General features: G+C 60.5%; 1 protein-coding gene across 1 annotated transcript in view; it reads right to left on the bottom strand.

Annotated features, from left to right (window-relative positions):
* Positions 1 to 11,846, bottom strand: part of CYP46A1 (cytochrome P450 family 46 subfamily A member 1) — a 36,897-nt gene extending 25,051 nt beyond the window's left edge. The window contains exons 1-3 of the mRNA XM_051835209.2: positions 9,805 to 11,846; positions 3,807 to 3,887; positions 3,161 to 3,242 (exon numbers count right to left, since the gene is read on the bottom strand). Coding sequence (XP_051691169.1) covers positions 3,161 to 3,242; positions 3,807 to 3,887; positions 9,805 to 9,923 — 282 coding nt within the window. The 5' untranslated portion in view covers positions 9,924 to 11,846. The remainder of the gene's footprint in view (positions 1 to 3,160; positions 3,243 to 3,806; positions 3,888 to 9,804) is intronic.
* Between the last annotated feature and the right edge of the window lie 960 nt (positions 11,847 to 12,806).

Genomic DNA, 12,806 nt, shown 5'->3' with positions numbered 1-12,806 from the left:
GTCTCAGCTGTTGTGAACATTTAGGGAGTGAATCAATGGATGGAAAGTCTCTCTCTCTGTCTCTCTCTCTCTCTGTTCCTCTCTGTCTCTCTCTCTCTCTCTCTCTCTGCATTTCATATAATTTTTTTTAATTTAAAAAAAAGAAAAACTAGAAAATCTGACCAAATGCCAGTTAAGTAAATTGAGAAATTCTGACACAGCTACAGCGTGGATGAACTTTGAGTGCATTATGCTAAACGCAATCAGCCAGTTCCAGAAGGACAAATATTCGATATGAGGACTCCAGCAGCCACATTAACAGGGACAGAAAGTGGAACAGTGGTTGCCAGGGGCGGGGTGGGGGCGGGAAGAATGGGGGTGGAGCTGGTGCGTCCTCTGCTGAGGCTCAGGTCAGGAAAATGAAAAACTCCTACAGCCCGACAGGGACGCAACAGCCAGGTCCTCAAACCCCCAAAAACACTGAGAATGAAAACTGCTGTTAATTTTATCACAGTTTAAAAATGTAAAAACGCATCGTTTCTTTTTCTTTCTTTCTTTTTTTTATTTTTATTTTTTTATTTTTTTGACAGGCAGAGTTAGACAGTGAAAGAGAAAGACAGAGCAGAGAGAAAGGTCTTCCTTCCACTGGTTCACCCCCAAATGGCTACTACGGCCAGTGTGCTGAGCCGATCCGAAGCCAGGAGCCAGGTGCTTCCTCCTGGTCTTCCATGCGGGTGCAGGGCCCAAGCACTTGGACCATCCTCCACTCCCTTCCTGGGCCACAGCAGAGAGCTGGACTGGAAGAGGGGCAACCGGAACAGAATCCGGGGTGCTGGTGCCGCAGGCGGAGGATTAGCCTAGTGAGCCAAAACACATCATTTCTTTTTTTTTTTTATTTTTATTTATTTATTTTTTTTTGACAGGCAGAGTGGACAGTGAGAGAGAGAGACAGAGAGAAAGGTCTTCCTTTTGCCGTTGGTTCACCCTCCAATGGCCGCCACGGCCGGTGCGCTGCGGCCGGCGCACCGCGCTGATCCGATGGCAGGAGCCAGGAGCCAGGTGCTTCTCCTGGTCTCCCATGGGGTGCAGGGCCCAAGCACCTGGGCCATCCTCCACTGCACTCCCTGGCCAGAGCAGAGAGCCTGCCTGGAAGAGGGGCAACCGGGACAGAATCCGGCGCCCCGACCGGGACTAGAACCCGGTGTGCCGGCGCTGCTAGGCGGAGGATTAGCCTAGTGAGCCGCGGCGCTGGCCACATCATTTCTTAAACAGGAATTAGATGTGCAATCTAGAAAGCAAACAGTCTCTCCCAGCAGCCAACCGCCCCAGGCCCATGCAGCTTCCCTGGTGAACACTGCCAGACAGGGGAAGAAGAAGTAGCACCGCTGCTAGGAGGCCACGCTCCCCGCCTATCTGGGCCAGAACTGACCTGGCACCAAAGCTAGACAAAAGCATCCCAAGAAAAATCAAATACGGGAACAAAACTCCTAACGAAGTTGTTAGCAGGGGCCAGCTCTGTGTCACAATGGGTTAGACGGCACCAGCTCGAGTCCCAGCTGCTCCACTTCCCATCCAGCTCCCTGCTAAAGTGCCTGGGAAAGCAGTGGAGGATGGCCCAAGTGCTCGGCCCCTCTGCCCACATGGGAGCAGCGAATGACGCTCCTGGCTCTCAACTTCAGCCTGGCCCAGCTCTGGCCATTTGTGGCCATTTGGGGAGTATGCTAGCAAATGAAGATCTCTCTCTCTCTCTCTCTCTTTCCCTTTCAAAATAAGACAAATCTTCAAAAAAAAAAGTTAGGAGACTGAATTTAGCAATACACAAAACAGATACAAATCACGACTAAGAATGCAATGTTGCTAGAAGACTGAAGATCACTTAATATAATTCACCATATTAATATAATTTCTAAGTTTCTTTCGTCGTTACATGTTATGATAGTACGTGGTTTCGGTGGCATGTTTAAAAAGCCTTAAAGTGTGCTTATGTCTGAAGTTAAACTTTCAAAAAAAAGATAAGTATTCTATTAGTGACACCCTGGTTGTTCAATCTGGCTCCTGAACTTGACCCCTGGTGGTACTTTACGCTTCTCAGGTTCGCCAAAGCCCCCCTCCAGGCAGAGAGTCCCGCTCACCATCCCCAGGGCACCTGCTGTGGAAACAAGTACCGCCATTCGGGAAGCAGCCGCTACGTGCCAGGCACGGGCCAGCGGCTCCCAGACGTCTCTGCAGTTCCAGTCTCACAGCCAGGCCTGCAGCGTGAGGAAACTGAGGCCCAGGCTGATGACTCTGAACAAGTTCTGCAGAGCCTCCAAAGTAGACGGTCCGATGCCCCTTCTTAGAGCCCCTCCACTGCTTCCGTCCCCTCCTCTCTAGACTGGGGCTGGGAAGCTGGGGTTGTGGTGCAGCAGGTTCAGCCGCTGCTTGTGACACCAGCATCTCACACGGGAGCGCTGGTTCAAATCTCAGCTGCTCCACTTCCCGGCCAGCTCCCCGCTAATGCACCTGGGAAAACAGCAGAAGACGGCCCAAGCGCTTGGACCCCTGCCGCTCCTGTGGGAGACCCAGACGGAGTTCCTGGCTCCTGGCTTCAGCCTGGCCAAGCCCAGGCCGTTGTGGCCATTTGGGAGCGAACCAGCAGATGAAAGATCTCTCCCTTCATCTCTCTCTTGCTCTCTGTCACTCTGCCTTTCAAATAAATGGATACATCTTTTTTTTTTTTTTAAGTGGGGACTAATAAGAGTTCCTGCCCCTATGGGAATTAAATGGGATAATAATTGTGAAATGCACGGACAAGAACACAGCCCATAGTAAGCCCTGCATCTCCTGACATTTTCTTTGTTAAACAAATCAGTCTAAGTGGATTCTCATCAGAGCCCTGGGAGAGTTGGCATTCCCAGCCTGCAGATGAAGGGACAGAGGCTGAGAGACAGGCTACACGCGAGTGAGGGAGCGAGAGCCTGCGCCATTTGGGTAAAATTCCCAGTCTTGGGTGGGGAGAGCAAAGCCCCGGCCACGCCCCATCTCCAGCGCAGCGTGGGGGGCCGGGGAGAAAGATGCCCTCCCTTTTGAGTCTTGGGAAACCACTCCCCCTGCACCTGGCCCTGGGCCACTCTTGCACAGCCCCCTGCGCCCCAGCCCCGGGCAGGGAGGGAGCTGCCCCCGGAGCCACGCGGCTTCCTACCTTGACCGACTCGGGGCTCGTGATGATGACCGAGGTTTTGTGGAAGACGTTGACCCGCACAACGGGGCCGTACTTCTTAGCCCTGGAAACAAAGTGCCCAGAGGAAGGTGTCAGCAACGTGAGCCCTGGCCAGCGCTCCCCACTGCCAGGAGAAACAGGAGCATCCCACCTAAAGGTGCTCTCCAGGAGCCCCCGAAAGGCCCTGCACTGGGCCCAGGAGGCCTGGGGGTGAGGCTCTGCCCTGTTGCTAATGTGCCCCACTGGGCCTCTGTTTTCACAGCCATGAAATAAGGGGGCAACACCCATCCTTGGCTTGCCCCAAAGAACCGAACCATATCCTAGCTTTGAAGTGTCCTTGAGGGGCATAACGCACCACCCCAAACTGTCGCTATCACGGCATCAGCCCCGCCCAGTTTACAGATGCAGAAACTGAGGCTTGGAGGGGGTCTGATGGCTGGTCTGAAGTCCCAGGGTGGGTGATGGCGGAGCACCCTTGCCTGCCTCCCATGCAGGGCAGGGGCCTCCAGGGCAGGAGTGCCCTGGGCCAGGGTGCAGTGGGGCTGGGCGAGTGCTGGGGTGGGGGTGGGGGTCTGCTCCCACACGGGGGGCCTGGAGCAAGGGCAACAAGTGACAAAGTAGAACCCACCAATCCAAAAACATGTCTTGGAGCACGCGGCCACAAACCTCATCCTTTTTCCAAAAGTAGGGGAGGTGTCCTAGAAGGAAACTGGAAGAAACAGGAGAGTCAGGCTCCCGGCCGCCCCCTCCCACAGGGCCTGCCAGGTCAGACTTGTGGGCACACTTCTCGAGCCGGGGGATGAGGCTCGGGGCCACCAGCACGGAGCACGCAGGCAGGATGCAGACTCCGGGGCCTCCCTGGAAAGGAGCCGGTTCCATCCCCCACCCCATTCCTGGCACAGAAAATACTCAGTGGTCCTGCTGGCTGGGTACACACCTAACCCCGCACCACCTGGGCGGGCCAGCATGGCTGAAGTCACCTGCTCAGGGGCACAGCTGGTGCCAGGGTCCCCACAGTCCACTGGGGGGTGGCTTGGCCACATAGGCCTGCGATATGATCACCAGGCTGGTGTCCTCCTGGGCACAATTCAAGGTGCCAAACCTCACTGTAGTATTGCCCAAACCCACATTTGGAGCTCCCAGGGAGAGATAAAATCAGTAAACAGACAAATAAATGCAAGTTGATGTAGTGACAAAAGCAGAGCCGAGCATGGGGACAGGGACTGCTCGGGGTAGGGGTGGGGACGGTCATTTTATACCTGCAGGGCAATGTAAAGGTGACCTGTGAGCTGGGACCTCAAGAAGCGAGTTCGGTCACAAAGGAACCTGGAGCAAGAGCATCCCAGGCGAGCAGAAGAGCAGGCGCAAAGGCCCTGAGGTAGCAGCAGGCTTGCTGTGTAAGGCCCGTGAGGCTGGGGCGGAGCTCGAGGGGCAAGTGGTGGGGGATGGATCATGCAGGGCCTTGCAGGCTGGCGTCTGGACTTTTTTTTTTTTTTTTTTTGACAGGCAGAGTGGACAGTGAGAGAGAGACAGAGAGAAAGGTCTTCCTTTGACGTTGGTTCACCCTCCAATGGCCACCGCGGCCAGCGCACTGCGGCCAGCGCACCACACTGATCCGATGGCAGGAGCCAGGTGCTTCTCCTGGTCTCCCATGGGGTGCAGGGCCCAAGTACTTGGGCCATCCTCCACTGCACTCCCTGGCCACAGCAGAGAGCTGGCCTGGAAGAGGGGCAACCGGGACAGAATCTGGCGCCCCGACCGGGACTAGAACCCGGTGTGCCGGCGCCGCAAGGTGGAGGATTAGCCTAGTGAGCCGCGGCGCCGGCCTGGACTTTTGTTTTGACCTTGGTGGGCTGGGGGCCACTGGAGAGCTTGGGGGAGACAGAGATGGGATCTGGCTGTGTCCTGGCCGTGCTGGAACCAGGTGGGCATGGGGGCAGGGGTGAAAGCAGGAGGGGCCGTAGCAGCAATGGGTCTCAGCCAAGAGGGCAGAGCGGGGGTGACAAGGAGCAGCCAGGGTCTGACTGTGCGTGGAAGGCAGACAGCTTGGGTGTGGGGCGTGAGAGGCGTCAGCAGTGACACTGGGGCTTGGGGCCCGGGCAGCCGGCAGAGCGGCAGAGCTGCCATCCGCTCCGATGACTGACAGAGGCTCGCCGGGACCAGCAGACCCAGTATGCCCACCGCTCCCAAACTCCCAGGCTCCCTCCGGCTCTGCCCCAGCTCCCCCGCCTCTACACAGCTCCCAGAGTTCCCACAGCACCTGCACCAGAGATTCCCCAGCGTGGTTCTCTTACGTCCTGTCTCCACACACACCCCATCCCCAAGCTGGGATCACCTACACTTCATCTCTTGTCTCAGGACCAGCTCTGGGGGGGCCATTCTGGGACGAGCCGCTGAGTTAGGAGCTTGGCCACAGCCCCATTAGGTTTGGGGTGTCCACTGGATATCGAAAGGGAATTTCGAGCCAGAAGCTAGACATGTAAATCAGTAGCCAGGGGTGGGCTCCAGGCTTGAGACACTGATTTGAGACCCCTGAGCCGAGAAGCCCCAGGAATGAACACAGACAGAGAAGAGGACCAAGGACTGGCCCGTCACGCAGGCCCTGCTAGCAAGGAGAGACCCAGCAAGGAAGCCAAGGGCCCAGGGCAGGAAGCGGCAGGAGGAGGCAGGACAAGGACAGGTCACTGTCAGGCCAGGTGAGATGGCAACATGGGGTCACTGAGACCCTGGATCTCAGCAGTTCCAGCAGAGAAGCAGGGGCCAAAGGCCAGAGAGGACAGGGGTCAAGAGAGAGCAGGGTGGGAGGAAGGGGAGCCCCAGACAGGCCACCTGCCCGCGAGCTTGCGGTGCGCAGCAGAGGGCGCACACTTGCCACACACTGCACAAAAGCTGGAGTGACGCAGCGGGGAAGTGACTTTGGCTGAGGCAGGGGGGTGCTGGGGCATGGTGGCTGAGCAGGAGCGGCCAGAGCGGCCTTGGCTGGGAGCACCAGGTCCATCCGCAAGAACAGCTGCAGGAGCACGTGGGCCTGGGGCAAGGCTGGGCAGCTGCGAGGCCAGCCTCTGGAAGGAAGTGCCCTGGTTGTGCCAGGAGGCCAGAGAGTGTGGACAGGGGAAGGGGCGGGGCCTGTAGAGGAGGAGACACTGCTGGAGAGTGGAGGGTGGTGGGGACGGACGCCCGGGGGTGACCGCCCATGGGCAGTGGAAGCCCCCTCCAGGTAAATGGCCTTGAACTTGCCCACAGAAAGATGAGCCCTGGATATCTGTCACTCCCCAAGGCTGCACTTTGGGAGGAATGTTCTCTTCTGAGTCACGAGTGAGGACAGGGCCTAGATCCTACCGCCCCTACCAGACCTCCTCCCGACCCCCAGGGCCCATTGCCACCTGGGAAGGAAGGTGAGAGTCCTGTCTAAGGGACCAAAGGGTCCCCACTGCCCAAAAAGGGAACTAAGACCCATTCCCTCTGGTTCCTGCAGGGGGCGCCGGGGAGCAGAAGGCAGAGCGGAAAGATCAAGTGTTAGCAGCAAGCAAGTAAGGCTGGGGAGATGGTAGAACATTGGGATGTGTAGCTCAGTGCCCAGACAGACAGAGCCCTCTGGGCACCCCTCATGACATTCTGGGTGTGGTGGAGTGGCCCAGGGAGAGAGGGGAGGGCGAAGACTGCCCCCAGCCCCCCACCCCACCCCACCATCTTCCACTGCCTATAACACTGGTTGGCCAGGTGGGATTCAAGTTTTCTGTGTGCAGAGGAAGCCCTGGGCGGTAACTAAAACCCGGATCGCACGATGAGCCTCCTGCAAGGCCACCCCGAGGGATGGAGGGAGCCCAGGCGCAGACTGAGGAGTGGGCCACCCACCAGGTGTGTGGGAAGGGCCACGGTTGTGCCCTGTGCTCAGCTGGGCACCCAAACACCCAGCAATGCCACCGAGGCTGGGAAGCACCTACTCCTGGTGGGCAGCCCCTGCCCTGGCAATCTGGCAGATCAGGATGGGAGGAGGGATTCAGCATTGCCCAGGAGTGCATCTGAGGATTTATTACAAAATAAATGAAAACTGGGTGAAAGAGAGACCCCCTATCGCCCACCCCATACTACCAGAAGGCCTAAAGCAGTGACAGGGACACACAGAAGCCACAAGAGCTGGTGTGGGGTCTGATTTTCAGCCACTGCACGGACCGGTGCAGTAGGATGTTGGAATAAGAGCACAAAGGAGGGCACTCATGCTGGAGGAAAGGGCCTAATGGGTGCCTGCAGCACCAGGAGGGAGAGGGGTGGGGCTGGACGACAGGGCAGCAGCCTCATGAAGGCCCCTGCGGACAGGCAAATCCTGTGCAGCATCAGGGGGCGAGCGCCACTCCTGGAGACTCGGTTCACGGAACTCCCGTCAGCCACGGCGTGGCCGGCCGCGGCTGCTGGAAGAGGTGCCAGAACTGCTGTGCGGTGCCGTTCTAGATCCAACCACCTACCAGTCTTTGATCAAGAATCCTTTCAATCCTTTCAAAAAACGCATCGTTCACTTCACTTCCTCGGGACGAAGAGCCCAGGCGTAAGGACAGTCAGCCTTCCCCCGCTCCACCACTCCCACACACCTGCAGGTCACCAGGAGACTGGGAGGTAGGACTTGGGGAGAGAAGTGGGGTCTCAGGTGCTGCTACCTGGGTGAACTGAAAACACTGTGCCGACTGGAAGAAGCCAGAGGCACAGGGCTGCACCCTGCACGGTTCCACCTGGGGGAAGCGCCCAGAACAGGCAGAGGCACAGGGCTGCAGCCTGCACGGTTCCACCTGGGGGAAGCGCCCAGAACAGGCAGAGGCACAGGGCTGCAGCCTGCACGGTTCCACCTGGGGGAAGCGCCCGGAACAGGCAGACCCAGAGAGGAGAAAGCAGCCTGGTGGTTGCTTGGGGGAGGGGAGGGGAGAGAAGGAGGAGTGAATACGGCACAGCTTTCTCGTTAGGGTGACAGAAGTGTTCCGGAATCAGAGGTGATGGTTGTACAAATCCATGGATACACCAAGAACGCCGTGCATCTCATCCTTTAAAAGGCTATATTTTATGGTGTGCAAGTTACATCTCAATGTTTGCAAAAAGAAGATGTGGAGAGAGGGGCTTGATTTGAGTCTTGCCTTCTCAAGACACAGGAACCCGACGAGGGCTGATCCTTGAAGCACCTGGGTTTATGAGATCAGCCAGCAGGCGCATCAGAGCACCGCAGATGCACTGGTGGCTGATCTGACAAGGTGCAAAGGTGACAGTGCACACGACCTCCAAGCTGGACTCACTCGTCATCGAGTGTCTCCTAGGCACGTGCCAGGAGCTGTCAGTTGGTTGTTAGACACAGCTGTGAACCAGACAGGGCCTCCGGGACACAGACATTTAACAAGAGGTCGCACCGACCACCCCCCATCACTTCTCCACCATGAAGAATCACACAGTAACTTAAGGGCTTGTCACAGGAACAGAAGACGCTCGGGGCTGGAGCAGAGGACCTCCCTGAGACGCCGTTATCTCACCCAAGCCTTGACAGCCAGGGAAACACCCCTGCTGTGCCAGGGGAAGGGGGCTGGGCAGACCCCACCACGGGAGAGGCTCCTCGGAGCACAGCACAGCGATGTCTCCTGAACCCACCAAGCAGGGCATCGGGCTTCGAGAGCCAGGGCATCCGAGCTTTGTGCTGGGGATGGGGCTTCCGGAATGTTCGTGTCCTGAGGCTCTAAGGATCCTGTGTTAATACCATCATTCATTCATTCATTCATTCAACAAGTATTTATTGAACACGCCGGGCGCCGGGGGTACACACGGGCGGACGGGAGCATCCCTGCCCTGGCCGGGCTCACATTCTAAAGGGGAGACCCGCAGTCAACAGGTGGGGAGGAGGACTTCAGGGGGTCTGCCCCCCAAGGAGGCCGGGGCAGGGTGGGCGTCACACCGGCCTGCTTGAGATGAGAAGAGGGAGGCTTGGGAAGGGGGATCAGGAAGACCCTGGGTGCGTGGGGGTGGGGGGCGGGGCGAGTGAGCCCCAGAACAGCGCTGAGTGGGTGCCGGGAGCCCAGCAGGTGCCTGGCTGGCCACACAGGGGACTCGGATTCAGCTCTAGAGTGAGCAGGAAATGACACATCTAATTTAAGCTTAAGGGGGGGGGGCACGCAAGAATGGAATGGAAGCGCCGAGAAGGCAAACCGGACATCCCAGGACAGGAACGCAAACAAGAGGGAACGTGCGCCGAGCACACGGTGCTCTGTGCCTGGGCGGCCTGACCCTGTCCAAGTCCCGAAGTTAAGGATGCCCACTCCGGAGCCCGGCTGGCCACGTTTAGACCTGCGCTTACCAGCTGCGTGACCTTGGGCAGGTGACTGCGCTGCCGCGCCTCAGTCTCCGCGTCGGAAAGATGGGCCAGCAGCGGTGCCCACCTGGCAGGGCCGCCGCTGCCCGCGCGTCCGCCGGCCCGGCCGGGCGCGGGGGGCGCCCGCCACCGTCGCGCCGACTAATTCGTTGCTAAGAATAGTTAGCGCCCCTGTGGCGTCCGCGGGCCTCGAGCGTCCGCGGGACGGCGACGCTGCACCCCGGGCGCGGCGCTGCCCCCTCCGAGCGCCCCCTCCCCGCCCCCGCTCCCGCCCCCACCCCCCGCTCACCTGGGCCGCGGCGGCCCGGGGATGTGCTCGTAGCGGCTGCGAGCGCGGTGCACGAAGGCGCAGCAGAGGCCGAAGGCGAGCAGGACGGCGCTGCCGAGCAGCAGCAGCCCGGGGCTCATGGCTCCGGGGGCAGCCCAGGCCGGGGTCCGGGCCGGGTGCCGAGAGGGCGCGATGCTGCGAGCCGCCGCGGCTGTCAGCGCCGCGAGCGCCTCGGCCCCAGGCCCGGCGCTCCCCAGCACCGCCCCCACCCGCCCGGCTCCGCCCCCGCCGGCTTCGACCCCTCCCCGGGCGCTCGGCCCCGCCAACCACGTCTCCGCCTCCAGCTCCTGCTCGCGGGGCCAGCCCACGCCCCGACCCGCCCCCTCGAGCTCCGCCCCGACTTCCACACGGCGCTCCGCCCAGAGCTCGAGGTCTCCGCCAATCACAGCGGCGCTGCCGGCTCGGACCCGCCCCGGGCCCCGCCCTCTCCCCGCCCCCCTCGGGCTTCGGTCCCGCCCCGGCGCTAGCTCCGCCCAGAACGCGTTGTCCGTGGCAACCCCGGTTCCGCGGCGCCTCTGCCCAGGCGGCGGCGCCCCGGCCTGCAGGCCGGTTCTGCCCTGGGCGGCTCCGCCTCCCTCGGCGCTCCAAAGACCGCGTCCGCGCGCGCGCTGTCCGAGGCCCCTTCCTTCCTAAATCCTCCAGAGCGCCCATCTCAGCCGCCGAATTCCCGCATCTCGCCGGCTGTTCCCCAAGCCTCTCCCTGGAACCCCAGATGTCCCCCGGGACCGGACCTCCGCGGCAGCCGGCGAGGCCTGCGCGCCTGCCTGAGGGTACCAGCGCTCGGCTGGGGCGCGTCCGCACCCCGGGGCGGGGGGGGGGGGAGCCCCATCCGAGGCGCTGTCTGTCTGCAGACGTGGATCTTAACCATCACCAAGGCCTCGTGCCCTGCTCCTGCGTGCCCATCCGGCCGACCCCGGCTTCTCAGTGCCCGGCCCCACCCCCAAGGCCCCTCGAGTGACCGTGGTAGACCGCGAGGACTAGGGCTGCCCCGTTCTGGTCCAGTTCTTCCGGGCCAGGGACGGGGCGCCCAAAGAGGTCGGACCCTGCTGGGTTTTCTGGAAGGGGCCAGTCCCCTGTCCCACACTGCAGCCAGCCCTAGAGAGGTTTTAGGGCTAGAGAGCAGGACACTGGGGGCCGCCCCACTGCCAGCGACAGCCCCCACCCGGGACATGGCTGTTAAGGGGTGTGGGCTGCGGCGTGACAGAGGGCCAGGCTTTACGAGCCTTGCCCAGCACGCAGGGGGACAGGATTTCTGCTCCAGGGCCTCCCAGCCTTGACAGGTGCAGCCGCCAGGCGTCCACCAGGCGCAGGCACCTGGACCAGCCTCGCGGTCGGGCTGGGGGACCGCGCCCCCGTGTGGCGGCGAGGAGCAGCCGCAGGTGCGCGCAAGGGACCTCAGGCTGACCCTGCCCGAGGCAGGCGAGGGCAGAAAGCGCCCCCTGGACGGCTGGGAAAGCATCGAGGCTTGGGGGGCAAATTGGAGGGAGGGTGAGGCTGCAAGGAGGCAGCTGGAGAAAGAAAAGGGACACGGCCACGCCTGGTGTCCAGGAACCGCTCCGAGTCCACAAATTGGGCCAGGCTGTGTGCAGCCAACTCCGGGGGCCTTGTCTCTCTGCAGCCCCTGCTGTGGTTCCTGAGGGCAGAGCCAGGTCCTCAGCGGCTCTGGGCACAACCTGAGGCCCCACGTGAGGCCGGCAGAGAGCAGCCACAAGGTACAGCGGTCAGTGTGAGCCTGTCCCACAGGGGCTAAGCAGAGGTGTGGGCATTGGACACCACCAGTGACCGTGGCTCACCCTGGGCATTCCGGTCCACAGGCAGGAGTCAACAGTACCCCCTGTCCTGGTGCCAAGTCCACAGCCACCCCAGCTCTCCTGCACTGAGATGGAGGGACACCAGCTGCAGGGCCAGACCCAGGTCCCCAGGGTTGAGGGCCTTTTCCTGCTGCCGGCCAGCAGAGGGTGCTGCCGGGAAGCACGTGGCCAACCCACAGCACTGTGCTGGGGAGGCCCAAGTGGGCTGTCCAGTGTCGGAGCCATTGGGTGCCCGCGGCTGTGAGCACTTGAAACAAGGCCTGTCCAGGCCGAGATGTGCAGTGTGTATGAAATACACACTGGATCCATGGATGCAATACAAAACGCTAACAAAGAAGTCATCGATCTTTTTGTACTGATTCCCTGTTCAAATATTCTGAATGGCAGGTTACATAAAATATTGAAACTAATTTCACCTGTGTCTTTTTGCCTTTTTAAGACTAGGACACTAAATGACCAGGGACGATGGATCTGTGGGACAGTACAGTGCCCAGGCCAACCGCAGGGGTGTCCCCGGGGGAACCTGTCGGCACTGCAGGGTCACAGCCGCCCCAGACCCATGCGGATACTCTGGAACGGGGCCTGCAGCAGCCCGAGATGTACACAGCTCTGTGGCTGATTCTCCCTAGGCTTGATGCTGCCATGCAGGCAGGGGTGGTCAGCCGGGTTTGCTGGGGGAGGCACAGGCAGGAGGGCAGCGGCTGCTCTCACTAGGGGGCCGGGGGAGGAGGAGGAGGAGGACAGCTCCCCCAGAGATGCCTGCAAAGCCCTGGAGAACTGTTACATAACCACCCCAGGGGACCCAGCCCCCACCTGCAAAGGAGGGACACTGTCTGCGGAGGCCGCGGTCAGGATGAAGTGAGTCCACCCATGGGAGACACTGGCACGCAGTAAGTGCTCAATAAAGGCTACTTGTAGCGGCGGAGGGGCTCAGGGGTCCGGGGTTCCCTGTGTTAGCGGGAAGGGACTCTTTCCTTCCACCTCAAAGATTTCGCCCCGTCATCGGCTGCTGGTCCTCCTCCTGCAGGCCCCTGCCCCTTCTGGCTCAGGCTGTCCCAGCTGCCACTTGACCCCAGCTGAACATGCTGCCCAGCGTCCAGTTTTCTGTCCAGATACCTGGCACCTGATGGGCGTGTATGCAGCCTTACCTCG

The sequence above is a fragment of the Oryctolagus cuniculus genome, chromosome 20, assembly GCF_964237555.1.
Source record: "Oryctolagus cuniculus chromosome 20, mOryCun1.1, whole genome shotgun sequence".
Lineage (NCBI taxonomy): Eukaryota > Metazoa > Chordata > Mammalia > Lagomorpha > Leporidae > Oryctolagus > Oryctolagus cuniculus.
Note: the sequence above shows the minus strand (reverse complement) of the source record. Positions and strands in the feature narration are given on the sequence as shown.